A 26899-nucleotide genomic window follows, 5' to 3' on the forward strand; every position below is an offset into this window, starting at 1 on the left:
GTGGGGTGGGAGCCGGTGGAGGGGGGCAGGGAGGTGAAACAAAAAGAAAAAGAACATGACACTGGACTCGACTCTCTCAGACTTTCTCAAACTATTGCTGAGCCTCAGCCTAGGAAACATGCTGTGGGAATGAGGAATAGCTCGGTCGAGAATATCCTCGCAGAGCTGGGCCCCTTCCTGTGAACAGCTTTTATAGCTGTTCACGTTACAGAGGTAAGTGGGGCTGTGAACAGTAATCACATGGAGTCATTAAAATAATGGGGGAGAAAGTACAAAGGCAGGAGAGCCTCTTGTCCACAGTGGGAGCAGGGAGGGGTCATCTCAGCATTTCTGCCAGTGACTGGGACAGGCCGTGTCCCCCTCTGTCCACAACAGGGGAGCCCATGCCCCATTTCTCTCTCTTCCTGGAACTGCCTCGGTCTGTTTCACAAAGCACCAAATATAGTTCAGGTCTTCCTGGGGCGGGGTCTGCTCAGAAAAACCCAAGCATTTGATTAAAGAGGTTTCGGCAGCGTCAGAGAAAGTACAGAAGAGACCCGCCATCCTGTCATCGCCAGCTTTGACGTACTAACTCCATTGAACAGAGAATTCGTTTTGTGGGACTCGGGACAAGTTTTAAGGATACGCAGTTGTTTCAGAAGACCAGATGTGCAAGCTTTGGGGGCACATTTTAACGTCATGAGTTTTTAGGGGTGTTTAAGTCAATGTCGCCCAGGCCGGGAGTTCCAACAGCAAGACCACCAAGCCACAGGCAGCTTTCCGGTTTCCCGCCGGCAGGTTCTCGTCACCATCTTCTCACAGGAAAGGCCATTACGCTCCCTTTCAAAGAAAGGAGAGACGTTTGACAACAGTCGTTGCCTGATGCTTATGTACAGAGCTTGCTGTTTTTGTTGCTTGGCAACTGGAAGAGAAAGAGATTTGACAAGGAGTCTAAAGGAACTGAATGAGCAAGTGGAAATGTCAGCATCCCTTTCAGGGGATGAGAAGGAATCCACTATTGTGGGACTGGCATCGCCTGGCTTTTTCGCAGCCAGACGATGAGAATTCAGTGTTTCTATCCTGCTTCTCCTGCCCGCTCTCCTTCCAGCCTCTCCCTGTAGCCTTTCTGCACTGTGTATGTATACATAGGCTGAGATGTACATATAACATAGATGATTAATGCTGAAGGGTACAAGAGCGCAACCAAAATTGAAACGTTGGCGGCAGGAAAAAGTTCCCTCTGTTGGCCACCCCTTGGAACTTATGGGTATTGCACCAACATTCTAGTTATCTCTCATGATGATCCTTCACATTAAATTATCCAATTTTTACGGATGAAAATCTGAGGCGACCACAATGGTTTCTTCTCTTCTGACCCTGAGCACTAAAATCCTATCGAGATAGATTAGATCAGCAGACAGCTGAACGGATGCATGCGGCGCTCGAAAGTACACTGCGTGTGGTATTATTATTGAAAACACTTTTTCTCTGTGAGCGCTTTCTCCACAACTTGATTACACGCTCCTTATAAAACAAATGGACTTTTTAATTTATTTGTGTACTTCATAGCTCCTGTAACAGTCATATCATAGACTTCATGTCCCCAAATACTTATTACTCAACATGTAGGTAAATGACTGAGCCAAGATTGTATACTGGTGACTCCCAGCTATTAGGACAACAGGAAGAGGGAGTGGGGCGTGCGTTAGGATGGCTTGGGACAAGCGTGTTTGTGGAAGAAGCATATCTGTGTTCATTTGAGTCCTCCAAGACGCCAAGATCAGGCTAGACGAGGAACAGATTTGGGGGCAGGGGGAGCAGGTGAGTGCTTACAAAAGAAAAACGAGAGGAAGGAAGCACAGGCAGGTAGGGCGAGACCTCCATGCGGGCCCTACATCTTTGCAGGAAGAGGGAGAAGGAAGGAAAGTTGGGGAGGCAGTCTCAACCAGCAGCGTGGTTCTAGGAAAGTTTCTGCAGGCTGCTGGGGAGTCCTTGGGCCGGAGCTGCCCTCATCCCCCCAGACAGGAGCTTTCCCCAGCACCCCAGCACCCCAGGTGTTAGCTGGGGCTTCCTTGAGGGGGTGGGGGGTGGTGTGGATACCAAGGCACCAGTGGACCCATGGGGTGACAGCGGGACTGTCGGTCCCCTTGGCTTTCCATAGTGGGAGGTTTCCATAGCCACACAACATGAAGGGGCAACGAAATATTTGATTTAGAAAGGAAATTGAAACACCTATTTGGGAATTTAAACATATAAGTGATTTATGTTTATTGAAAGGCATTAATAAAAAGTTTGGGAACCACTGTTCTAAAGTAATTAGTAAATTAAATACAAACTCTAGACTTTCCTTTCCCTTAATAAGCTGAGCCATGCTGTCACTGGTAGAGAGGAGTCTTCTCACCTTTCAGGGCAAGGAAGTTAGGAGTCTCATTTTTTAAAATATGTATATTTTTTTAATGGTTCCAGAGAGGCAGGGGGAGAGAGAGAGAGAGAGATCAATGAGAGAGTCATTGATTGGCTGCCTCCTGCATGTCCCCACTGGGACCAAACCCGCAACCAGGACATGTCCCCTGACCAGGAATCGAACCATGACCTCCTGGTTCCTAGGTGGACGCTCAACCACTGAGCCATGCCAGCCAGGCTAGCATGCCTTTTTTTAATTGGTAAATCCTATTAAAATAAAAAAAAAGATATGTGGGTGAACAATACACTTCCCCCAAAAAGAGAGTGTGTTCCTAGTCCCACGGTGTTCAAAGGGTCCCCTTCCTGCATGCCGCGGTGAGGAAATAGCCAAGGTTTAGGTAATCGGGAGATTAACTTAACTCCTTCATTCTGGGATCAATTTACGGATAATTAACTCCTTTACTCTTGCATTGATTAGCGGGTATTAGTGACTTACACTTTCATGGGACTGTTTATCTGAAAAGTCCTGTGAATGAATGAGGCAAAACAGCCACAGGGAGAGTGGGTGTCGATAATTACCCTCCCCCCAGCCAAGCAGAGGCCTTAAATTCCAAAGAAGAGGTTTTTTACTGAATAGTCTTAAGTTAGAAGCAGAAGATAAATTAAAGCTCTCTTTTCCAGTCTGATTAAAATACCAAAAACAAATGTCTTGTAAAAAGAATGTCGCCTTTTGTGTCTTCACTAATAAATTCAAATATGGATTTCATCAGAGAAGGTATTTACCGAGGTCCTAAACTGCATGGGTGTAGCAGGCTGGCTGGAAACAGACTTCCCGTGGCCTCAGGGGCTCACGCTGCCCTAAATTATGTGCAAGTCTAACTAGTAGTTCTGGGGAAACAGGAAGAATCAAGCACAATTATAGAAAACAGGCAGGATTGCGTGCGTGCCAGATGGGCGAGATGAAATGTGTATGAAGCCCGTTGCTTGTTTCAATAGAGATTAGAGGGGCAACGGCTACTAATAGCAACCTTTTGAGATATATACGCGTGCGTGCGTGCGTGTGTGTGTGTGTGTGTGTGTGTGTGTGTGTGTGTCCTGCAAGTGTCAGATTAAAGGTAAGAATTCTGCTGTGAAAAATGTATCATAGACAAATCTTCAATTACAAGATTTAAGATACTTTGGTTATCAGACTTCAATTTTGTGATGTTTTTAGATAGGAGAAAAGCCCATTTGAGTATGTATCTCTTGCTTGACACGTCAAGTTTTTAGGAATTAAAGACGTTATATGGCTTTTTGATGCTATCGATTTTCATTTAGTGTTATAACAGCTGTTAAATTATTTTTCTCTCTCAAAAGTTTAGTGAATTGACAAAGTCTAGACCAGCGGCTCTCAACCTGTGGGTCGCAACCCCTTTGGCGGTCCAACGACCCTTTCACAGGGGTCGCCTAAGACCATCCTGCATATCAGATATTTACATGACGATTCATCACAGTAGCAGCATTACAGTTATGAAGTAGCAACGAAAATAATTTCATGGTTGGGTCACAACATGAGGAACTGTATTTAAAGGGCCAGAAGGTTGAGAACCACTGGTCTAGACCCAGAGTTGATGGGAAGAAATCTAGGTGGTGGTTGTTTTGAACCCTTTGAGGCAGGTTGTATTCTCCAGTGGCCACAGCAGCATCCCCATCAACAGGTGGGGGTATGCCCCTTCCCTCGATTGGGAGCGGGGCGGGCTTTGGGAACCAGGCGGCCAGGATAGCAGGAGGGAGGTGGCCCTGTGTGGTTTATGCAGCCAGATGACTCGGCGTCTTCCTCACTGGTTGTGACGGTGGCTGCAGCTCTGGGCTGCCCCGTGCACAATCTGCTCTGAGGCCGCCATGCTGTGAGGAAGCCCAGACCAGCCCATGAGGAGAGGCCACCCAAGAAGACCCGAGACGACATGGAGAGAGAGGCCCAGCCGGTCCCCAGCTGCACCAGCATCCCTCTCCCCATCCTTACCAGCCCCCCCACCTGCCCGGGTGAGAGACCCCAAGGCAGAGCCACTCAGCAAACTCCTCTCGAATTCCTGACCCACAGAAACATTGAAGCCAGGAGAGAGATTGCTGTGTTAAGCCACGAAGTGGTGGGGTGACTTGTTACTCGCAGTAGATCACTAGACTAACCCCTCGCAAGGTAAAACTGTTGTAAACGAGAACCGATATTTTTGAAGTCATGCGTAAATAATGAAAGATGTGGATGAGCAGGTAGTGCGCTCAGGTAAATTAGTTGGTGGCGAGTGGTTATAACGAGAAAGAGGTCTGTCCCATCCACCTCTCTTCCTTCCACACTGCCCCTCGCCTGTCTGTGACTTCCCTCGTGTCTCTCCCTCGTGGTTCTCAATTCCGATGCACATGAGAAGCACTAGGAACCCTTAAAAGATAATCAGGGACCAGGCCCAGATTGAATTGTTTGAGGCAGGACCAGGTCTGGGTATATTTTTCAAACTCACCGGGTTACTCCGGTTTGCAGCCAGGGCTGAGAACCACTGTTTGACGCCCAGACCTGTGTCCCTGGCGCAGAAGTAAAAGGTTCCCCGCCCCTGCTCGCAACTGTCAGGTCGAAAGCAGGTCAGGATTGTATCTGCCGCCGCCTACAGTTCAGCGTCAAGCAGAGTCTGCACATTCTAGTCCCTGCACAAGTGAGGGACAGGGTGCACTTGTCACCGAAACAACTCAGGGCGTGTTAGCCGGAAAGGACGCTCCCTGGGAGGCAGTAACTGACGTGGCTCCCAGAGGTGCTCATGCCAGCTCAGGCTCTTCTCATGGATGTGCGGGGTCCAGCCCAGGCAGGTGGCCCCACGGTCCCCTGCTCCAACCGGCCACCTCCGCTGCCCCGCCTCATGCGCTGGACCGCGCTCAGCAGGACTCACGCAGAGGGGCTGGACCCGAGGAAGCCTGGGGAGCACAGCTTATGAGAAACTGCCAAAGAGCCCGTGTCTACTACATACAACATGGAATTCTGGGGCAAACTTTATTACCTTGAAAAAAGTGAAAGGCTGAGTTTGTTTGTTTGTGTGATGTTTACCAGAGGCAGAACCAGAACCAAGGATTGGCAACATCTCGCATCCCCTTTCTGCCCACATCCTCTTGTCATCTCCCTCCCTCCTCCCCTCGCTCTCTTTAACATCTGCTGTTTGTTCTCCAAAGAATCACTCATCCCTGGCCTCCCGCCCACCATCCCCCATCCCTGATCTCCCACCCACCACCCCCCATCCCTGATCTCCTGCCCACCATCCCCCATCCCTGATCTCCTGCCCACCATCCCCCATCCCTGATCTCCTGCCCACCATCTCCCATCCCTGATCTCCTGCCCACCATCCCCCATCCCTGATCTCCTGCCCACCATCCCCCATCCCTAGTCTCCCGCCCACCATCCCCCCTGTCACAGACCACAGGTGCCTTGAGTGGCCACCTGGATGACTCTCAGCCCCCCTGTCCCTGAGCCTTGGGCTCCACCACTGTGATTCTCATGTTGTAACCTCAGGTCCTTCCTTTCCTTTGCTCCTGCTCCTCGCTTACTGAGAATTGCTAGGGAAAGCCATGCCAACTGGCTCCGTGACAGCCCTGTGCTATCAGCGCTAGTGGGCCTCGTCCCGCTCAGCGTCCTTCCATTCATCCAGGGCATTTCCTACCACATCCCAGAGAGCAGCTCTAAACCTTTTCCCACTGTTTTAGCCCTGAGCAAAATCTACAAACGCTCACACAGAGGAAATAGCTGGCTTAAAATTCCTCTCCACAGTCTCAAAATGTTATTGTATATTCGTTCTTCCTTTTTCTCTTCTCCTTTCTCAGAATTCTGAGAACCATCCCCCATCTCCTCCTCCTTTCCAAAGCTTGCTTTCCACATGGATTTTGGTATCCTTTTCTTTTCTTTTTCTTTTTTTAATATATTTTATTGGTTTTTTACAGAGAGGAAGGGAGAGGGATAGAGAGTTAGAAACATCGATGAGAGAGAAACATCGACCAGCTGCCTCCTGCACACTCCCCACTGGGGATGTGCCCACAACCAAGGTACATGCCCTTGACCGGAAACAAACCTGGGACCTTTCAGTCCGCAGGTCGACACTCTATCCACTGAGCCAAACCAGCCAGGGCTGGTATCTTTTCCTTTTCTTTCTTTCTTTTTTTTTTTTTTTTTTTTTTTGCATTTCCTCTGGGACTTTGTTGCATAATTTATCTCCTGTCTTCCCTTCCCTTTCTCCACATTCTTCCTCATGGCTGGCCCCTTCCCTCAGTTGGTGAGCGAGCCCAGTACTTTGGGGAGATTAATTGTGCAGTGATTGTTTGAGACGGTTGCAGAGCAGGATTTTTTCCAGGTGAAGGGCGAGGGGAATCCGCACCGAAAGGATGGAGAACCGGTGAGGTTCAGAGGGATTTTGTTGTCAGAGTGACTCTTGAGTTAGTTGTTATTTATGACTCTGCCTTCTTCTCCTACTGTTCTGTCAGCTCCTTGGGGCAGAGGCTGTCAGATTTATCTCACTTTCCGGCAGAAATATCTGGCGTGAATGAACAGAATTCCTGCAAAACGTGTGTGTTTGGGGAGAGAGAGCTGCTCTCTAAAGGTGTGATTTTTAAAAAAACAGGAGCGTTGATGGGAAAGAGAAAGACATATCCCTGTTAGGAGGACAAAAGGGGTCAACGTTCGTTCTTCCACGTGTGGTCCATTGTGTTGGGTTTCTGTCGCTGCCACAAATCACCACAAACATAGTGGCTTCGAACAACACACGTTTATTCTCTGACAGCTCTGGAGTTCTGGACGGGTCTGACTGGGCTGAAATCCGGTCTCAGCAAGGCTACCTTCCTTGCTGGCGGCTCTCGGGGAGAATTGTTTTCTTGCCTTTCCCAGCTTCTAGAAGCTGTCTGCATTCCTTGGCTCAGGGTCGCCTTTCATCTCCAGACCCAGCCATGGCGGGTCAAGTCTTTGTCACCTGGCACCAGTCTGACCCTCTCTCCTCCCTCCTTCCAGTTATAAGGCCCTTGTGGTTGTCTTAGGCCCACTGAGAGCTTCCCGGGTAACCTCCCCATCGCCGGGTCAGCTGACCAGCAGCCTCCTTAATTCTCTCCCTAACCTTAACCTGCCATGTTACCTGACGTCCTCACAGGTTCCGGGAGGTTAGGGCATGGACGTCTTTGAGGAGGCATCCCTCTGCCTGCCACCTCCTTGAACAAACAGCATCTGCATTGCCTGGGAGCTTGTTAGAGATGCAGAATCCTGGGCCCCACCCAAGCTTCTGACGCAGAATCTGCATTCTAATCAGTCCCCAGGTGATTGGAATGTACTTTCTAGTTTGAGAAACCACAACTAGATTATCGCAAAGCCCCACTTTAAACTTCCCACGATTCTATGGAAACTGCATTTTCCCCCACCTTCCAATCTTTATTTTTCCTTCTTATCCTGGTTTCCTGCCAAAAAAAAAAAAAAAAAAAAAGTTAATTTTGATTTGTACCCTTGGTGTTAATTCCCCAAAAGTCAGCCAAGTAGAACATGACAACAACTCGTGCATATATTTTGCTGGCAGACAGTAGATGCTGGGAAAGGCAATTAAATTATAGAATCATCCAGGATGCGGAGGTACTGGTCTGCAAAGAGTATTTTCTTCCCCAAGAAGATTCACGGGAGAACTGCCTTCATTAGTGAGAAGATGATGTTAGTGGCCCAGCAAGGGAAGCAAAGTGAGCTGTTTCTAAGGCATCTCGGAGTGGCTCAGCCTTTGAGAAATGTGACCAAAGCTGATTAGAAAATTCCTTTCAAAGTGGCAGGAACGGCAAACCCATAAATAACTCTGGTTCTCATTGGTGGGAAAGGAGGCTGCTGGCTGTGTGGTTGCTGTCCTTCTGGCAGGGATAGGACTGAGCTCACCTCCCAGACAACAAGCTGCTCAAGGCTAGGACCAGCCATCGGCCGTGCCTGGGGCCTGGGAGCCCGCCACACATTCTGGGCTTGAGCACTTTCTAATACTGAGTGGATTCAGCATAAAGTAGAATCCAGAGATGCACTGAAATAAAAGGGAATGAATAAACTGGACTATTTCAGTGGCCATCATATTAGACTCTCTACTTCCTTTTGTTCATTCATTCATTCACTCGTTTGTTCAGCAAACATTTATGAATCATCTGCTGAATGCCACCCGTTGTTCCAGGCCCTGTGGCTATAAAGATATGGTCCCTGTCACTCAGGAACTCACATTCCAGTGAGGCAATATCACATAAGTAAATAACTATGGCAACATGAGTGCCGGAAGAGGTATGTGAACAGGTCATGTGCCTCTCTTCTCCCACATCATTTGCATGTTAACTGAATTTATCTTTAAAATTGTCCATTTCTCCCCTTTGCCACTTGGACTAATTATTGGGCTCTATTATTTTGTTTTCATCCCTAGCTACTAATTCTAGCTACTTATTCTAGAGCAGCGGTTCTCAACCTGTGGGTCGAGACCCCTTTGGGGGTCGAACGACCCTTTCACAGGGGTCGCCTAAGACCATCGGAAAACACATATATAATTACATATTGTTTTTGTGATGAATCACTATGCTTTCATTATGTTCAATTTGTAACAATGAAATTGGGGGTCACCACAACATGAGGAGCTGTATTAAAGGGTCACGGCGTTAGGAAGGTTGAGAACCACTGTTCTAGAAAGTCCAACCCTCTCAAACTAGTGCAGGTAAAAAGGGGCTATTACCAAGGTCTGGTAGGTCTCTTGGGACTTCAGGAGAACTTCAGGAAGCAGGAAAGGCAGGGAATGAGGCAACCCCAAAAGGCCCCGCAGACCCCACAGCAGAGGATCTGGTTGGCCCACGTCGTCTCTTCGGCCAGGCTGCTTCCTCGCGCTGTGATAGAGTCCCTGTATTCTGATTGCCTCCTTCCTATCACTCACTTAGCACAAGTTGCAATTATATATATATTTAAACTTACATGATTCCATCTGTTTTCCTCTCTAGGTATGGCAATGATCGTATCTGTTTTGTTACTGCTCTATCCAACCTTGGATAAATAAATGAAAGAATGAGAGGGAGAAAAACTAACTGTTGTTAGTGACCCTCGAGATGGGCTTTCTGTGGTCCCAGTCGGCTTGCAGAAGGGGGAGCGGGATCGAGGAGAGCCTTGGGTCCCCTGGCCGCTCACCAAGCTGTGGAGGAAGGTTCTTAAGGAGGGAGGTGTACAGGGCCGTCTTCCCCAAATAAGTCTTGGCCAACACACTAGCCACATCTTCTTTCAATGGCAAAGACACGCCAGCCTTCACACCCAGAGAGACCCTTCTCCTTCGTGGCCCAGCGTACATGCCCCCACCCTTTTCTTTTTAAAATGTATTGAGCAGCTAATATATGCCCCCTTCTATCTCAGACACTTTCACGCATCATCTCTTCATTTCCACAGAGATTCTAGCAAGTAAAATTCTCGTTTTTACAGCCCCAGAATCGAATGTCAATTACTGAAACGGTTCCCCCAAGGTCATAGAGCTGGCACGTGGCAAGGCCAGGATTAGGGCCCCGGTGTGTTGAATCCCAAAACTCCTTCCTTGCCAAGTGGCTGCTCCTCCTGGGAGTAGCCTCCCCTCCCCGGCGGACTGAACTGCTGCTTCTCTGTGAACCACCGCGCCTTGTTCCTAGGCACAGCGTGAGCACACACTTCCCGCCCCGAGCCTGGCTCCACACCGTCCTGTCCCTCTGGGGAGGGGGAGGCTGAGTCTGCCTCCTCTTCCTTCGTGTCCTCGGCACCTGTCACTTACTGGGAGCTCACCCACTATCTGTCTGCTGGGCTGAGCTGCGGAAGGATAGGGAGTTACTCTGCCATTTCATATTTTTTAAATATATTTTTATTGATTTCAGAGAGAAGGGAGAGGGAGAGAGAGAGAGAAACATCAATGATGAGAGAGAATCATGGATCAGCTGACTCCTACACGCTCCACATTGGGGATGGAGCCTGCAACCCGGGCATGTGCCCTGACCGGGAATCCAACAGTGACCTCCTGGCTCATAGGTCGACGCTCAACCACTGAGCCATGCCAGCCAGGCTCGTTTTATACTTTTAAAACTCCACAAGATACCATGAGTACATTCTAAAGAAAGTAAAATTACCGAGTCTTATAAATATTTTTTCCCTCTCCGTTACTGAAATTTAAGAAGCATATGTGTATTCTTCCTGCCCATGTAATGTTTAGTTACATCGCAGTCAACAGAGACTCACCCTCTGTTACTGTGGAAGGTAAAAATGCTGGTGAGTCAAGGCAGCAGCCTGGTATACCTACACATTGGCATTCTCTCCTTCAAGTCGGCGTGGGATTATGCACAAATGTCTGAGAGGAGGATGCTGCGCGCTCTGCCTGGGAGACACAGTGTGTACACAAACACTTGGATATGAAGTAACAGGTGCTAAGTGTTAAGAGAGACCTACTGCTTCCCGGCGGTGTGACTCAGTGGTTGAGCGTCGACCTATCAACTAAGAGGTCACGGTTTGATTCCCATGGGGCACATGCCTGGGTTGTGGGCTCAGTCCTCAGTAGGGGGTGTGCAGGAGGCAGCTGATCCATGATTCTCTCTCATCATTGATGTTTCTATCTCTCCCTTTAAAAAGAGAGAGAGAAAGAGAGGGAGAGAGGGAGAAGCCTACTGCTCAGGGCTATGGGATTGAAAGGCAGCAGGGATGCCCTCTGGCAGGGATGGGGAGGGCTTCATGGGACACAGGGCATTTCAGCTGGAATGTAAGATTCAGACAAACACACACAGCTCAGGTCAAAGGCGAACTACACAGAGGTGGGGGTGGGGGGGGGTGGGAGGCCAGCACTCGGCTGTGCTTGTCTGTAAAGGGCAGAGCAGGAGGGGCGCTTGGAAAGCAGGTTGGAGCCCGTTGCCAATGGCCCCGAGTGCCAGGTGGGAGAGCTCACTTTATTCTCAGGAAGGAAGGTGGTAAACGCCACTATTCCGCTTCAGGCAGAGCAGCCTGGCAGCAGCGGGAATGGGGAATGGGTTTGCGGGGGAGAGCCTGGAGCAGAGGGAGGGGGGATTGTATGTTTATTTGATAACACTGGGTCTTTGCTGATCACACAGCTGTGTAGGGGGACTGGACGCCGGTCAGGACCGTTTCTGAAACTTGGGCACAGTCCGTTGTTGACAATGACTCATGGGTGAGGCTATAAGGATTTCTAAGGAGTCATCACAGACAGGCTCAAACAATGCACAGTGCGACGGAGGGAGCCTGCTGGCAGCTCTAACACCGGGCCACGCAGTTCAGGGGAGGGAGGTTAATGCAGGAAGCCACAGTCAAAAGGCTTGTGGAAGGCAGGGCCTCGCTGCTCAGTGAGGGCGAAATGCCAGCAGGCGGGCCTCAGGCAGAATGGGCCAAAACCTGCCCGGCCAGATAGGAAGCCCCAGAGAGAGGAGGGGAGGGGAGATTAAAACGCTGAAGGGGAAATCACAACCACTTTTGAGGTGCAAAAAGCACATTTCTAAAGCAGGGCAACGTCATTTGGGGAAAGGCAGAGCAGTTGCTAAGCGAACTGCTAACAAGGGCTCCCAATTGTCAGCCTGCCTGGCGGCCCGCCTGGCCCACTAGGTTTATGGCATCAGTACCCAGAGGGATGCAGTGGAGCGCAGCTCCAAGCAGTGGGCCTGGGTGTGAAGCCGCAGCAGCAGGCACATCAGGGCTGTGTGGTGCAGGACGCGCTGTGTACCAGGCAGCGCCAGAAACAGCCTCTGCAGGACAGAGCAGTCCCTGCAGGCGTGGGTTTTCTGACTTCCCCGGAGGCAAACTACCCTTCCTCACCTCACGCATTGATTGATCCACTCCTCCAGATGCAAAGGCTGCCTGCAACCCAACCTCGCTGCAGCACTGCCCTGTGACCCCCTCCTGGCAGTTAAAGGGCCTGGCCAGGAGGTCTTTTTCAGAGTTAAATGTTCAGAGCCCTTAGGACTGGGGCTGCATCTTGGATAGTGACACCGTGGGGTTCCTGTATTTTTATGCAGACACGTGCATGCACACCATTTCACCATCTTTCTCGCAGATGTTTTCGCAGGAAAATAAGTGTAGTGACTATGAATAAGAAGGTGGTGGAGCAATACTACGCCCTTCACATCAGCAGAGTTCAGTGATTAAAGCAGAAACAGTGTGGCCCAGAAATTCACTAGAATTCAACGTCACCACGGAATATCTAAGAATAAGCAGAAGCTATTTTTTCCCTCTTTCTCTTATTTTTTTAAAAACTTGATATTCCTGTCTTGGTTAAGTGTCTTCCTCTGGAAATCGTATGCTATATTCACAGTTAGATTTGATGTCAGAATTCCGTTGTTGACAATGTTCTAAGGATGCGTTCAGAGCTAGGATGTACAAGATGACAAGGATGGATGTTTTCTATATCTGACCACGGTTGTTGTATAAACATCTAAAAAGGAAGTGTCTGTAAGCCATGGTTTATACTGTGTTTTGCTTTAACCTGATACAGTGTATTATGTTCTGCAGAGGAGAGACTGGAAACAGGTAGAACCATTAGTTATGCTTATTCCGTAATTGTGGGTCTTTACTGATCACGCAACTGTGTAGGGGGGTTGAGAACTCTGGTCTAATGTAACTACAGATGACCCTGGAACCACACAAGGGGGGGAGGGCGGTTACCGGCACACCCCTCCCTCTTTCCCGGACAGTCAAGAATTTGAATGTAACTTTTGACTCCCCAAAACGCAACTACTAATAAGCCTACTGTTGCCCGAAAGCCAATGACATACACAATTAGCACATTTTTGTATGTTACATGTATTATTCTGTATTCTTATACTAAAGTAAACTAGAGAAAAGAAAATGTTAGCAAGAAAGTCGTATGGAAGAAAAAATACATTTACAATATTTATTTAGAAAAATCCAAGTCTAATTGGACCTGCACAGTTCAAACGCAGGTATAATGTAGTTAATGTCATTAATAACTAAGCATTATATTATTTAGAGGAGCATGGCTGATGTGGTAATAATAATGGTGATTATTAAGAAATTCTGTGTAATACTAACCAACTAGAGTGGGTTGAACTGCTAGAATTTTATTTTAAAGAACTACGTTAGAAGTGTCGCACATAATGTCTGTACATCCAATGCACTGATAAATACTGGGTCACTGTAGTTATTGTTGGGCACACACTGATAATGACTTCCCTGGGTTGGATGTAGGTGGTTTTGTTCTTGTTTTGTCGCCATCTTAACTTCTTTTAAAAAGAGGGGGAAATGGGAAGATATTGGTCAAGGGGTACAAACTTCCAGTTATAAGATTTAACAAGGTCTGGGGATCTCATGTACAGCATGGTGATTGTATCTAATAATACTGTATTTTGTATCTGAAAGTTGAAAGTAGATCTTAAATGTTCTCACCACAAAAATAAATGGTAATTATGTGATGAGATGGAGATGGTAACTAATGCTATAGTGGTAATCGTTTTGCAGTATATAAGTGTATAAAATCAACACCTTAACTTGCATTTACAGAGAGAGAGAGAGAGAGAGAGAGAGAGAGAGAGAGAGAGCTATCTTTTTAAACACAATGAATAAGAACAACTTAACAGAAGTTCTTGTGAGCATCCTTGAGGGGTTCTCAGAAGACCTGAGTCCTTTGCACAGCCCCAAGGGCCCTGCGTGATCTGGTCCCTGCCGTCTCTGGCCTGTCTTACCCTCTAAAAGCCCCACCCTCCACCTCCCTCCTAACTCACCTCCGGCCACTCTCTCCTCATCACGCCTTGCTTCTCATTCATGCTGGTCCTTCTGCCTAAATTGCCTTTCCCCTTCTCTCCCACTCATCTCTTCTCACTTCAGATCTCAGCATACCTACATAAAGGCATGCATGTCTCCCTGCCATAAAATTTTATAGATTTTATCACAGTGTACATGTTTGTGTGGTCATTTGATCAACGTGTACATTTCTCTCTAGCCTGTAAGTTCCAGGAAGTTGGATGCCTTGTCACACAATAGACATTCAAAAAATAATCACTGAATGGATTTTTAAAAAGAAAAAAAACTTAGATTTGAAGAAGTTACTGTTTTTTTAATATGGAGGCTAGAAAAACTAAGAACCATAAAATGTGAGAATAGAAAAAAAACAGAAATCTTGAGTCACATATACAAATACATATATTGTATGAGTTCTCAGTAAACACCACAGAGTTGGCATTTTTGAGTGTTAAGATTCCAAACCAGCTCTCTGATCTATAGCGTCAGAAACTCTACAAGTCATTTACCCATCGCGTGTACTGTTTGCTCATCATAATCTAAATACTCATCTATACAATTCTGTATGGAGAAGGCTACCTATTTCCTAACATAATTGGGAGAGAGGCTATCCTGTTTAATTAAATGTTCTAGTCAATCGAGTCACATTCCATCCATACCCGTATAATCCATAAGCCACGACTCTGATTACAATAAACTGCAGGCAACTCACCCACTCAGCTGGTCATACCTCACCATTGCTGTAAACACTGAAGATCGTGCAGGGATCAATCTGTGATGCCACTTACCTGGGCACCAGGCGGCACCCTCGTGTTTGTCAGGAACAGCTGCAGTAATCTCCTTGACAGGAAGCTGGTGAGCCAGGCTTTGCTAACGTGGATCGAGCACACCATAGCAATTGCAAGGGCGGTAAAGATCAGTTCTGTTGGGCCAGATGAAAGAACACGTGCTAAATTTGACTAAGAAATACGTACAGGCCATTAAAAATTGACTATCAGCCTAATCTGTTGCAATCCTTTGCCCTCACATACGTATTTGCTCTGTTTGAAATGCTTGGTTTTCAGACGTCGTTGGGGAACGTTTTCTGTCCTGTGGCTAAGCCTGCCACATCCCACAATGCAATGCCCGCGTTTTCCTGTCTCTGTAAACATCCGTGGAAGGTCACAGCACACGGGAGCCTCGGATGATGGGTTCCACTGTGCGGAGCGGAGACGCTGAGGCACGAGGCCGCATCTGCACGTTTCCCCGAGATCCCCTGAGCCAGTGCAGGGGGAGCCCGAGACAGAACACATCTGTGTCCTCCCTGCAGCACATCTGTGTGCATCTGGAGTTTCGGGGCGTGTCGATGGCTTTTCACACGCGCCGTTAGAGTCCGAACAAGGGACCTTTGTAAGACCTGTGTGCGCAGCACTGGGGTGTCCAGGTGGTTGCAGGGTGCGTCCCGCTGGCCTGACACGCCTGAGAATGCGGAGTGCAAGAGACTCCCCAACGCCTTTCCCGAGGTTAGAATTCCATCCGGTGAGAGATCCCTGGGTGGGAAATGTTTAAAGCGTTTCCCCTCCTTTTCCCTTCTCCCCCTTACAGATCTATGCGGTCCGCTCTGTCGTTCCCAACAAAAGCAACAACGAGATCGTCCTGGTGCTGCAGCAGTTCGACTTCAATGTGGACAAGGCAGTGCAGGCCTTCGTGGACGGTGAGTGCAGGCCCTGAACCGAGGGTGTCAGAGCTGAGTGTGCCCTGTGCTTCCGTACGGTTCTCCCTAAATGCATCGAATACCCATGCGTTACTGATGCTTTCTCATAAGAACAGGCATTTTGGAAAACACACACACATACTCAATAAAAACACAATTTAACGTTTTTTCCGTCATTACTAGTAAAAAAAACCAAAAATCAGTATAGATGTTTTCTAAGTATTTTCAAAGGATTCCTATGGTAATGCTACTGATTCCATTGCTACCAGTCATTCATGTGTGTTATTAAGCACGAGCTTCAGTTGACGGTGTCCTCTGCCCAGAGGGGGAAGGACTCGCTCCGACCTGGGAAGTTGTCGCTCTATGTGGCTCTACGACTGGAGTCTTTGAATGTGATGCTTTAGTATCCGAGAGGACTGATTTATTCTTTTATAACCTTGCTTTTTTATTTTGAATTTGCCTAATTAATTGGAATATCAGTTCATCTCATCTACTTCTAGAACAGTGGTTCTCAACCTTCCTAATGTCGCGACCCTTTAATACAGTTCCTCATGTTGTGGTGACCCCCAATTTCATTGTTACAAATTGAACATAATTAAAGCATAGTGATTAATCACAAAAACAATATGTAATTATATATGTGTTTTCCGATGGTCTTAGGCGACCCCTGTGAAAGGGTCATTTGACCCCCAAAGGGGTTGTGACCCACAGGTTGAGAACCGCTGTTCTAGAACCTTTTTGCCTTTTTTTTTTAACTTGTTTTTTAGAAAGCCCATTGCCAGCGATGTTATAGAATCTCAATCTCGAAATGTTTTATCCTGTAAATGTATAACCTACTGTTTTAGATTTCCTGTAAGCTAGGAAATCCTCTTCTCCGAATCACATTAAATACGTTCCCTTGATGAACAGAGATCGCATGCCCGCCCTTGGTTATCATAATGCCTCTGGTCCCGTGTCAGCGTCTGTTTTGTAAATGTGGACTGGCTCACCATAATCTGACGGATGAGGTCAGGGAAGACTTAGCGCATCTCTCAACCACATCCTATCTACACCGTATTTGTTAAGGGTAGTGTGACCTGCTCATTTTCCGAGGAATAGAATAATTGTCCAACGTTCCTACCAGTATATTTGCCTTTGAGACAAGGTCTTGGAACCAGGCAACAGGCTCGCATTCGGATGTCTGCAGCCAAGGTCTAAGGTCCTAATTGAATTTAAAAATGATTATCATTCAAAATAGACCTGCAAGCAGACCCGCAGTGCACAGCTTCCCTGATCTTCCCTGATTCATGGACCAGCAGATAGAGAATCTGTAGTCATCAACAGCCAATATTAGAGAGGCATTTCGGGTCCAGGGCAACGTGTCTCAAGAAGAAAATGTTGGGCCTTGGCCAGTTTGGCTCAGTGGATAGAGCATCGGCCTGCGGACTGAAGGGTCCTGGGTTCTGTTCTGGTCAAGGGCACATTCCCGGGGTGCCAGGCTCGATCCCCAGTAGGGGGCGTGCAGGAGGCAGCCTTCAATGATTCTCTCTCATCATTGATGCTTCTATCTCTCCTTCCCTCTCCCTTCCTCTCTGAAATCAATATATATATTTAAATATATTAAAAGGAAAATGTTGGCGCCACACACATCCTGGCTCAGACACCCTGTTCAGGTTTCCCCTGCCAGCGTCACTCGCATGGAAACGGAGCTTCAGGAAAGGGTTAGGGGGACGGTCCCCACCCCCGCTGGCTTGTGGCCCCACAGCGAAAGTTCCATTACAGAGTGACCCTGGGGAAGTGACGGACGCCCAGTAACTGATCACTGTCGGAGGTCCGAGTGTGTTTAAATAGAGCACCTTGCTTGTCCTTCCTGAAGTGCTCGCCTTGTCAGCGTCGAGGTCTCATTAAATAAAACCCTCATCGATCGCTGAGGGGCCTCGTGCCGTTGTGGCTGGGCACCAGTCACACAGCTTGTTTGAAAGCCACTGAGAATCAAAAATATGTGTCAGCAACCACCTACGTGGCCTATTAACAGTGCTCCTTCCGAGTGGCCCAGGAAACCCCCAGCATTTTCAGGAGAATTAAACTTGAACAGTAACAGTTTCACAATTCTCTGCAAACATGGTTATTTCTTCCTCAGAATTACTCTCCAGAAGCTCATGTTTTAAAAACTGCAAGTAGAATGTATGTCAAAATAGGGAAACCAGAGGAATAAATGAGTATTGCCACTGAAAGCTGGAAGCAGTTCACCTCCTTCCCCTGCTTAAAAAGGACAGTATTTGGACATGTTTAAAGATAGTACTTAGAAAACTGACGCTTATCTATGAGTGAGGACCACCCTCATGATTAGTAGCCGCTGCTGTGACTTACCCCGAAACCTAATGGAAGTGACTTCCTCCAGTTCTACAGAGAAATACTGTGAAGCATTAATTCTTTGGGAAAATTAGAGGAAGGCCGGCCCTGTTAATAGAAAGTCTGAACTACAGTGCACTTTTCAGTGCAGTGTTCTTATTTCAAGTGCATGTAACTCGAAAAGCCTGCGATGGGCGCTGACTCGGAAACTTCGAGTAGACAGGAATAATTAGCCCGTCTACGCATTAGTCACAGCAACGCCGCCTCTGCTTACCCGGCAGTGACAGCAGACTCCATAATTGGGACCCGGCTAATTTGAAATTTCTCACAAAGGCCAGGCTCAAGTTTATCTTTGTTTGGCCAACGCACTCCTTGCAGGGAACTATTACAGTGTAATGAGCTTGTGTGCGAATGCTTACTCTGTGAGAAGTAACTACTTAATATGAAAAAAGCTAATGTACTCATTACCAATAAGTGATTGTTGAAATTACCACCCCCCCCCCCCACTACCCCGCTCAGTTGGGATGAGTGAAAGAACTTCGTTAGAACAGGTAGAAACATTTACTTGAGCAAAAGATAAATACATGCATGCATATATACATACATACATACATACATACATACATACAAAGCCACAATGTCGTGTAACATACCAGGGTAGGCTTTTCCTCTGAGTCTGTGTGACTCCTCATGTGTGAGTGGCATTGACAGAACCTGGCACTGCTGTCATTTGATGAACTTTTGTTTCAAAGTGGGCGCCTGGCAAAGACCACACACCCCCCCCCATTCCCCCAGCGATGAGAGCAATGCTTTTGTCAGCTCATTTGGCCTCCTTATCACCCTGCAAGCCGTGAACACAATAAAGGCAGGAAAAAGTAGGAATGGCCAGACAAAAACCTATGATTCACATGGTTAATAATATTCAAAACCCCACCTTTGGTCCAGAAGATTAGAGGTATTTTGATTCATCTATCCAACAGAACAATTTTAATTCTACTTACGGCAACGAAGCTAGCAGAAGATTCTCAAGATATATTTCATTTTCTCTAAGACAACATAATGACCAAAAAAAGTAAGCTTCATGTAGTAGGGCTTAATGTTTTGATAAAACCAAGATCATGCAGTGAATTAAATGAAAATCTAGAAGTAAAGCACGAAACTGGCATTTTTATTAAGGCAGGATGTATCAAAACAAATGAAAAAGCCGGGGGGGGGGGGAATTTGCTACCAAGATGAAAAGACCGAGATGAATTTTGTGTGGTGTTTTATTATGTGAATACGCATTAAAGATCCTTTGTCTTTGTCTAGGCAGTGCAATTCAAGTTCTAAAAGAATGGAATATGACAGGAAAAAAGAAGGTAAGATTAATATTGATTGTAAATTGGTAGCATCTTCCATCAAAACTTTCATTGTTGTTATCATTTTAACAAGGCTGCCCATGTTACGCTTCTTTCAAATATGATAATACGTGCACCCAGAAAGCTTGCAATCCATGGCTCTCTTCAGTCCCAGCCGCCCTCCCCACGAAGGCCCTTGTTTTCTGCTCGGTGTCCCAGCCACCAGGTGTGCTTCAGAAGTGCCCGGGGTTTTCTTTTTAAGGATTAAGGGGAGCCTCGCCTGAGAACTCAAAGGATTCAAGACATTAACTTGCCTGAACAGATCCGGTGGCACAGAGAAGATTAGGAGTGTTTCAAAGACACTTGGAAACGCTCTAAATATATTTTCACATGTTTTTCCAACTGCAAGAATCTATCCAAAGCTGCGCTGAGATACCTTTTTGCTGAGTTCTAAGCTAGGTTTTCTTAAGAGAGAAGGAAAATACTTTAAAATCAGAGTAAGGGACCTGTTTTTTCCTTTTTGAGAACTCTGGCAGACTCCTCCCTGAAAACAGAGGGGAGATTTTAATCGGCCCCTTTTACATTACTTTGCCTTCTTGTCTAGTCCGCAAGAGTGACTTGTGGACACGCGGAGGTGTGCGTGCAAGCACTGGCCTCTGTCTCCAGCTCGCCTTCCTCATCTTGTGAGCATGCTCGCTCACTCCCGGTCCTGCGCCTATAACCTGCTTCATGGCCTTTACTAAAAGTCTGCTCTTTTCTTTTTTAAAAATAAATCTTTACTATTGAAAGTATTATATCTGTCCCCTTTTTTCCTCCATTGATCCCTTCTAGCCTGCCCCGCCATCCCCCCCACTCCCACCCCAGGCCTTCATCACCCTATTGTCCGTGTCCCTGGGTTATGCATATATGCATACAAGTTCTTTGGTTGATCACAATTCTGCTCTTTTCAAAGTCACTGCCCTGCCATTGCCACTGTTTGCCAGCGGGGCCTGAGTCTGGGCATCCCAGGAGATAAACCCCAGTCTGTCCTGCTCCCTGAGGGGCAGTCACAGGCCTGCAAGCCAGGTTTTCACCAAAACGAACAAGCAAGCAGCATTACTTCCATACCATCCGAGATCAGGGCCATTATCCTGGCCCCTTTTTCTCTTCCTGGTTTCATGTAGACTAGGAAGAATTATGAGCTTTTTCCCTAGTCTTTGTGAGCCACCATCTTTGACAGTCTCCACTTATCTTTAATCATAGCTCCCTGGGCATTTGTGGGAGATGAAGATGATTCACAGGCGACTGAAAGGCGGTATTTACTCTTCATGGAAATTTTCAGAAGTGTGGTTTGGGTATGAATTTCTCTGATGTGAGAAAAGGAGCAGACAGCAGCTGCAGACCCAACTCATTCCCAAGCCTCCCTCTTAGAGGTTGGGTGTGACCGTGGGAAAATGGTCTGCCCGGCCTACTAGCTGTGGGGCTCCCGTGGGAACTGGGACCTGGTGCCGCGGGCCTTGGCCGCCACCCAGTGAATGAATGAATGTGCCCCCTCACTTCTCTAGGGGAGCGCTTTCTTGGAGGCATGGTCGTGGTTTCAAAGGAAAAGAACGGGAGTAGGGAGGAGAATTCAGGAGAGAAAGCTGTTCTTTTTATTCCTTTTCCAAATGTGTAGAAGAACAAAGCCAGCTGAGGTTCAGCTGGTGCCCACTGATGCAGCAGGCAGACAGGCCGGGTCCTGATGGGTCGGCATCCGTTCTGATTGGCTGAGGCCTGTACCCCACTGAAGGTTAAGAACAGTGAATATTCCTCGGTACAAAACCAAAGCAGTAAAGCATACAACATAATTAGGTACAACATCTTAGTATGCTGACCATTAGGACATTTTAGGAGAGACAGGAAAACTCTCATATTGTAATAATTTAGGCCTGAAAGATTTCGGTTGTCTGAAGTGCAGGGTAGGGGAGCCTTGTAAAGTCGGTCAGCTACAGCTACAGCCGAGCGGTCCCGGGGCCCACTGCTCAGTCCAAACCCAGATGGACTGGGTCCATTTGGCCTTACTTTGTAGCCATTGCCTGCTCTGGCTTAAATATTTGTGGGGATGATTTGGGGTCCTGGGGTTGCTTGGAACCTCTCAGCAGTGGTAGCAAACAGGACCTCTGGTGGGCTGGTGCCTATTTCACAGACCCAAGGGGGACTTTGGGGATCTGCCGTTCACATCCTCATCTTGCAAGGACTTGCCTGCCTTTTTCGTGTCAGTCTGTCCCTCAACATCCTCTCCTCCCCAGAGGATCAAACCTTTGTGTCCTCGCCTCCCACCCTCATCGCCTCTGTAAGAAAGGAGAGCCATTCTCCAGGGCGCCATGGCCGATTCCAGTTCTCTCAGGGCACAGTCACAGGCTCCCCGTTACCGCATGTGGTGTCTCGATTCACTCAAGTCTGCCGGTGTCTAAGCCATCCCTGCGATGGTTCCCTTTCAGAGGAAGCTTTCTGTTTACAATGTTTATGAAATGAAGGTTGATACAACTTATTGTGAGAAAGAAGATATTTACTTACATTAAGTTGGGTGGTTAATAAAGATGTGTTTTCACCCATTCTATCAGAAGAGCCAGGAAATTATATCAACACTAATAAAAGAGAAAAATGGTAATTGGCGTACGAGCTACCCTTTTCATTGGCTAATCAGGGCTATATGCAAATTAACTGCCAACTAAGATTGGCAGTTAACTGCCAACAAGATGGCGGTTAATTTACATATGTAGGCACAATGCAGGAAGGCGAAAGGGAAAGCAGGAAGAAGCCCCCTGCCACTGACAGTGATTGGAAACCCAGGGGGGAGCTAAGAACTGGGGGGCAGGGCAAAGGCGTCCCTGGGGCCGCCTTTGCCCTGCCCCCCAGCCATGATCGGAGAATCAGGGAGAATCAGGTGCCTTTTCCGCCCTGGCCAGTGATAGCAGGAAGTAGGGGTGGAGCCAGCGATGGGAGCTGGGCACGGTCGAAGCTGGCAGTCCCAGGAGCTAGGGGTCCCTTGCCTGGGCCTAAAGTGAAGACCACGATCGCCGGGCCGCTGCAGCTGCGGGTCCCCGCTGCCCGGGCCGGACGCGTAGGCCAGAGGCATCAGGCCTGGGCAAGGGGCCGATCCTGCGATTGGAGGGTGATGGGGGTCAACACCTGAGGGCTCCCAGTATGTGAGAAGGGGCAGGCTGGGCTGAGGGACACTCCCCCCACACACACACACCCAGTGCATGAATTTCGTGCACCGGGCCCCTAGTATATTTAATAAATAATAAGACAAGAATAAACTCTGTGTTTCACATACAACTGTAAACCTACTTTTGCCCCATCTTGTGTTTATGTGTGTATGTATATATAGTTGTGTGTGTGTGTGTGTGTGTGTATACACACACATATATATGTATGTATATATCATCTTATATAAAACTAGAGGCCCGATACACGAAATCCGCACCTCTGTCTTGGCCCCCACCCACTGCGGCTGTGTCCAGAAGGAAGGATGTCAGGAAGGACGTCTGGTCTAATTAGCATATTATGCTTTTATTATTATAGATATCTTATTTTGGTCTCTCGGGTTCATCTTATAATTCAAGGATCTGAGCTAAAATCATATTATCTTCTCATTCTAGAACAATAAACGAAAAAGAAGCAAGTCCAAGCAGCATCAAGGCAACAAAGATGCTAAAGACAAGGCCGAGAGGCCCGAAGCAGGGCCGCCACTCCCACCGCAGGCCCAGAACAGCCACAGCGGCAGCTGCGAGAAGGATAGCTCGTCTACGGACTCTGCCAGCGAGAAGCCAGCCCTCCTCCCACGGGAGAAGAAGATCTCGATACTCGAGGAGCCCCCCAAGGCTCTCCATGGGGTCTCAGGTCAGTCATTGTTAAGTCAAGTTGCTTAGGAAGACGTGGAAGGAAGGGATGCAGAGGGAGCCTACTGGCCCAGTCCTGGCTGCTGTTGGAGGGGAAAGGATGGGCTTGGTGCACAGGGTTCAGGCTTCCTGGGAAGGGGAGGGGAGGGAGGACTGTCAGGGACCAAAGAACAAATGCTCAGTCCAACCCTGCACTGAGTCAAAGGATTATCTTTCTCAAAAACTCCAGTCTGGTCTGTATTAGGATCATTAGGAAAGTGGAAATTCCAAGTTTAAAGACATTTTCTCTCTAGACACCTTTGCTGGGATAAGGGAGGGATAATTGGTGACAAAAGAAAATGTTATTTAAAGGTAGTATTTTCCATGATGTGACAGAACATAATCTTCCAGGGTGTTAGAATCTGGAATGTTAATTATTTGGGCTAAAGCTATAGGTTAACTAATCTACAAAGGCTACTTCTCAATCAGCTGCATGGCCTTGGGAACATCATTTCATCTCCACTCTCCCATTTCCTTGCTGTCTCTACTAGAATGTACTAGATCAGTGGTCCTCAATACCACCTGACCCAATGCTTCATTTTTACAAAAAATCCTAGACTAAACTTCATAGGTAATGTAATCTACCTAGAATTCCAATAAAGTAACACATATAAGAGTTCAGGAACAACTAAAATAGAGGCCTAAGAAAATGGCCAGATGTTCACACCTGCGGATAATGAATCACTTTGCCCTAAAAGAAGCGAGACATGACTGGATATTGTGGACACCGTTTCTCTGTATTTGACACGTGAATTGAGAGCTAAGCACGTGTTTTTGTAGGCAGACCTGGAAGTGAATGCAGCTGCTATGAATGCAGTTGTCAATTCAAATACCGCGACTACTGGTGTGGTTGGCCATGTGATTTTCTAAATGGTGAGATTCTCTTGGTGAAGTTCTGAACATCATAAAGTACAATTTTTTCTTAATTTACACAGCAGCGGAGCCTGGGGATCCAAGTAAAACAGTGCAGAAAAAATACCTTGGGTTTATGTGTAAAGTGACTAGAAGGGCATGAGAAAGTTCAGGACACAAGGCAATTCTTTGTTGTGCAAGACTGTTGTGATTGTAAGTCGACCTGTATCCCCAAACCCCCAGGCATCATTTTGTTCAGTTTTTAAAATATCCTGATTAGAAATATATATATATATATCCTGTCACTTTTTCAAAATGCCTCCTAAGAGGTGGTGAGATCCAGGACACTAATTTATTCCCAAAGTCCTTCTAGTTATAAAACCCTGAGTCTATTGCATCAGCAACTTTTTAAGCTCCTCTTACATGCAAAGAAGTGCGCTGGGAAGGGTGTGGTGTGGTCCAGGCCCTGGGGGAACCCCACTCTGATCTCTTTAACACTGATGAGTTGATGGTTTGGGAAGAGAAGAGCCACATCCAACTGAGCGATGCAGGGGATGTCGTGGGAGCAGTGGGTACTGAAGGACCCATAGACGCAAGGCGGCGGAGAGGACTCGGAGGGTCAGGAAACAGTAGGGAGAACTTGACTCAACACCCACCTGCTATATACGATGCAGCACTGTCCTCTGATAAACCCGAGATGAATTGGACAGGGGCCCTGCCCAGGAAGCGTTCAGTCCGGCAGAAGAGCCACATGCCACGCCAGGGGTGCAGTGAGGCAGCATGAAGTAACCGACACTCTATAGCACACTAGCAAGTGTTCCGATGGTCACTAAGCTCTACTTTTCTCCCATAAACACATTACCTAACAACTCTGTTCCTAGGGCTGGAGTTGGGGTAATCCTGACCACACCATGATTTCTGAAAGCCAGCCAAACAGCAGCAGAGACAACCTATTTCCATTTAGAATCTGGATTTTCCAGGAATTTTTTAAATTCCGTTGTTAACGATGCCTACCCTTTTGAGAATGTTTTGATTTATAGTCAGGGCAGGAGAAAGAAATTAAATAATCGAGTGGCAGATTCCCAACTTTGCTTGTTATTGCTTTCACATGAATTACTTTCAAAATCTAATTACTCAAGTTGCTGCTTCGATATCAATCATAGACTAAAAGCCTAGCACATACATTTGTTCATTTACTGATAATTTATACCTTCTCCCTAAAACAATTTCGGTAACTCTATCAAGTATACGACGTTAGAGCAAATGCAATATTGAAGAGCTCCCTTCACCGTGGAGAGCTGCCTTGAAAGTTAAGTGCCCACTGGCGTTCTCTGTCCCAGGGATTCCGTAAACCTGCCGGGAACTTCCTGTGAAGAAGTCTTTCCTACACAAAGAACCATCCCAGTGTCCCTTCAGTTGTGTGAGTTTAGTGCGAAGGCATTGGGGTATGTCAGCATTATATATTTTTTAAATATATTTTTATTGATTTCAGAGAAGGGAGAGGGAGAGATAGAAACATCAATGGTGAGGTAGAATCATTGATACGCTGCCTCCTACACACCGCACACTGGGGATCAAGCCCACAACCCGGGCATGTGCCTTGACCGGGAATGGAACCATGACCTCCTGGTTCATAGGGCTATTTTAATGTTATTGGTTCATTATAAATCTATGTCTCGTGTAATTTTTTCTGTTAAACAATAAACAATGGTAATGGACGGCTATTAGATAATTTTGCAAAAGGAAGTGACCCCTGGTTGACCATTAACTTCATTAGTAACTCACTTACTAAGACCATACATTTTTAAATGAGTTTATAATTAGTTTTTTAAATGGGTGTATAATTAGATTTTTCTTCCCCAAAATAATGAAGATTCTCGGAAGTTGATGCCAAGTCTGTCAGATGACTTTAAAATGTTTGTCCAATCTGCTGGCAATCCACAGACCTCAAATCGCTATTTCACAAGCGAGTGTTAGGTCCTGGACATTCTGCTCTCTATTTTCAGTAGACCCTTGGAACCAGAGAGGATGGGAGCGATCCTTTAATCGCACGCCCTCATTTTATAGCTCAGGAAACCAAGGCCCCCCAAGTTAAGAAGCTGAGACAATAACCTGGGGTTACCCTGGGGTAACTCTCTTTAGTTTGCAAACACCTAACACAAATTCATATACTTTTATGCATGCATTGGAGAGCTATTGCTAAAGCCTGGGCTTCCTAACTCCTAAATGATGTATAACTGAAAAATGATATTGTGTGTTCAAGTCAATTGTCCTTTACCCTCTTCTATCTCCCCATTTACCCTCTTTACTCTCTTCTATCTTCCCCCACCCGCCTTACCCTCTGGTAATCACCATACTGTTGTCTGTGTCATGGAGGTGTTTTTTCTTAATCCCTTCACCCTTTTCACACAGTCCCCCAACTCCCTCTCCTCTGACAGCTGTCAGTCTGTTCTCTGTACCTATTAGTCTGTTTCTATCTTGTTAGTTTATTTTGTTCATTAGATTCCACCTATAAGTGAAATCATATGGAACTTGTCCTTCTTTGATGGACTTCTTTCACTTAGCATAATGCTCTCCAGGTCCACGCACGCTGTCGCAAAATAAGTGATGGTGGGAGAAGACTTGACTTGGGGTGGTGAACACACAATACAATATACAG

The 26899-nt window shown here is 47.0% G+C and overlaps 1 protein-coding gene across 5 annotated transcripts in view; it reads left to right on the top strand.

Moving 5' to 3' along the window:
• The window catches only part of SPATS2L (spermatogenesis associated serine rich 2 like), a 145258-nt gene that overhangs the window by 80716 nt on the left and 37643 nt on the right, over window positions 1-26899 (top strand). For all 5 annotated transcript variants that reach the window (XM_059702685.1, XM_059702684.1, XM_059702687.1 and 2 more), the window contains 3 exons: window positions 15710-15818; window positions 19458-19507; window positions 23110-23350. In XM_059702685.1, the coding sequence (XP_059558668.1) occupies window positions 15710-15818; window positions 19458-19507; window positions 23110-23350 (400 nt within the window). The remainder of the gene's footprint in view (window positions 1-15709; window positions 15819-19457; window positions 19508-23109; window positions 23351-26899) is intronic.

Source organism: Myotis daubentonii, chromosome 7 (genome assembly GCF_963259705.1).
Source record: "Myotis daubentonii chromosome 7, mMyoDau2.1, whole genome shotgun sequence".
Lineage (NCBI taxonomy): Eukaryota > Metazoa > Chordata > Mammalia > Chiroptera > Vespertilionidae > Myotis > Myotis daubentonii.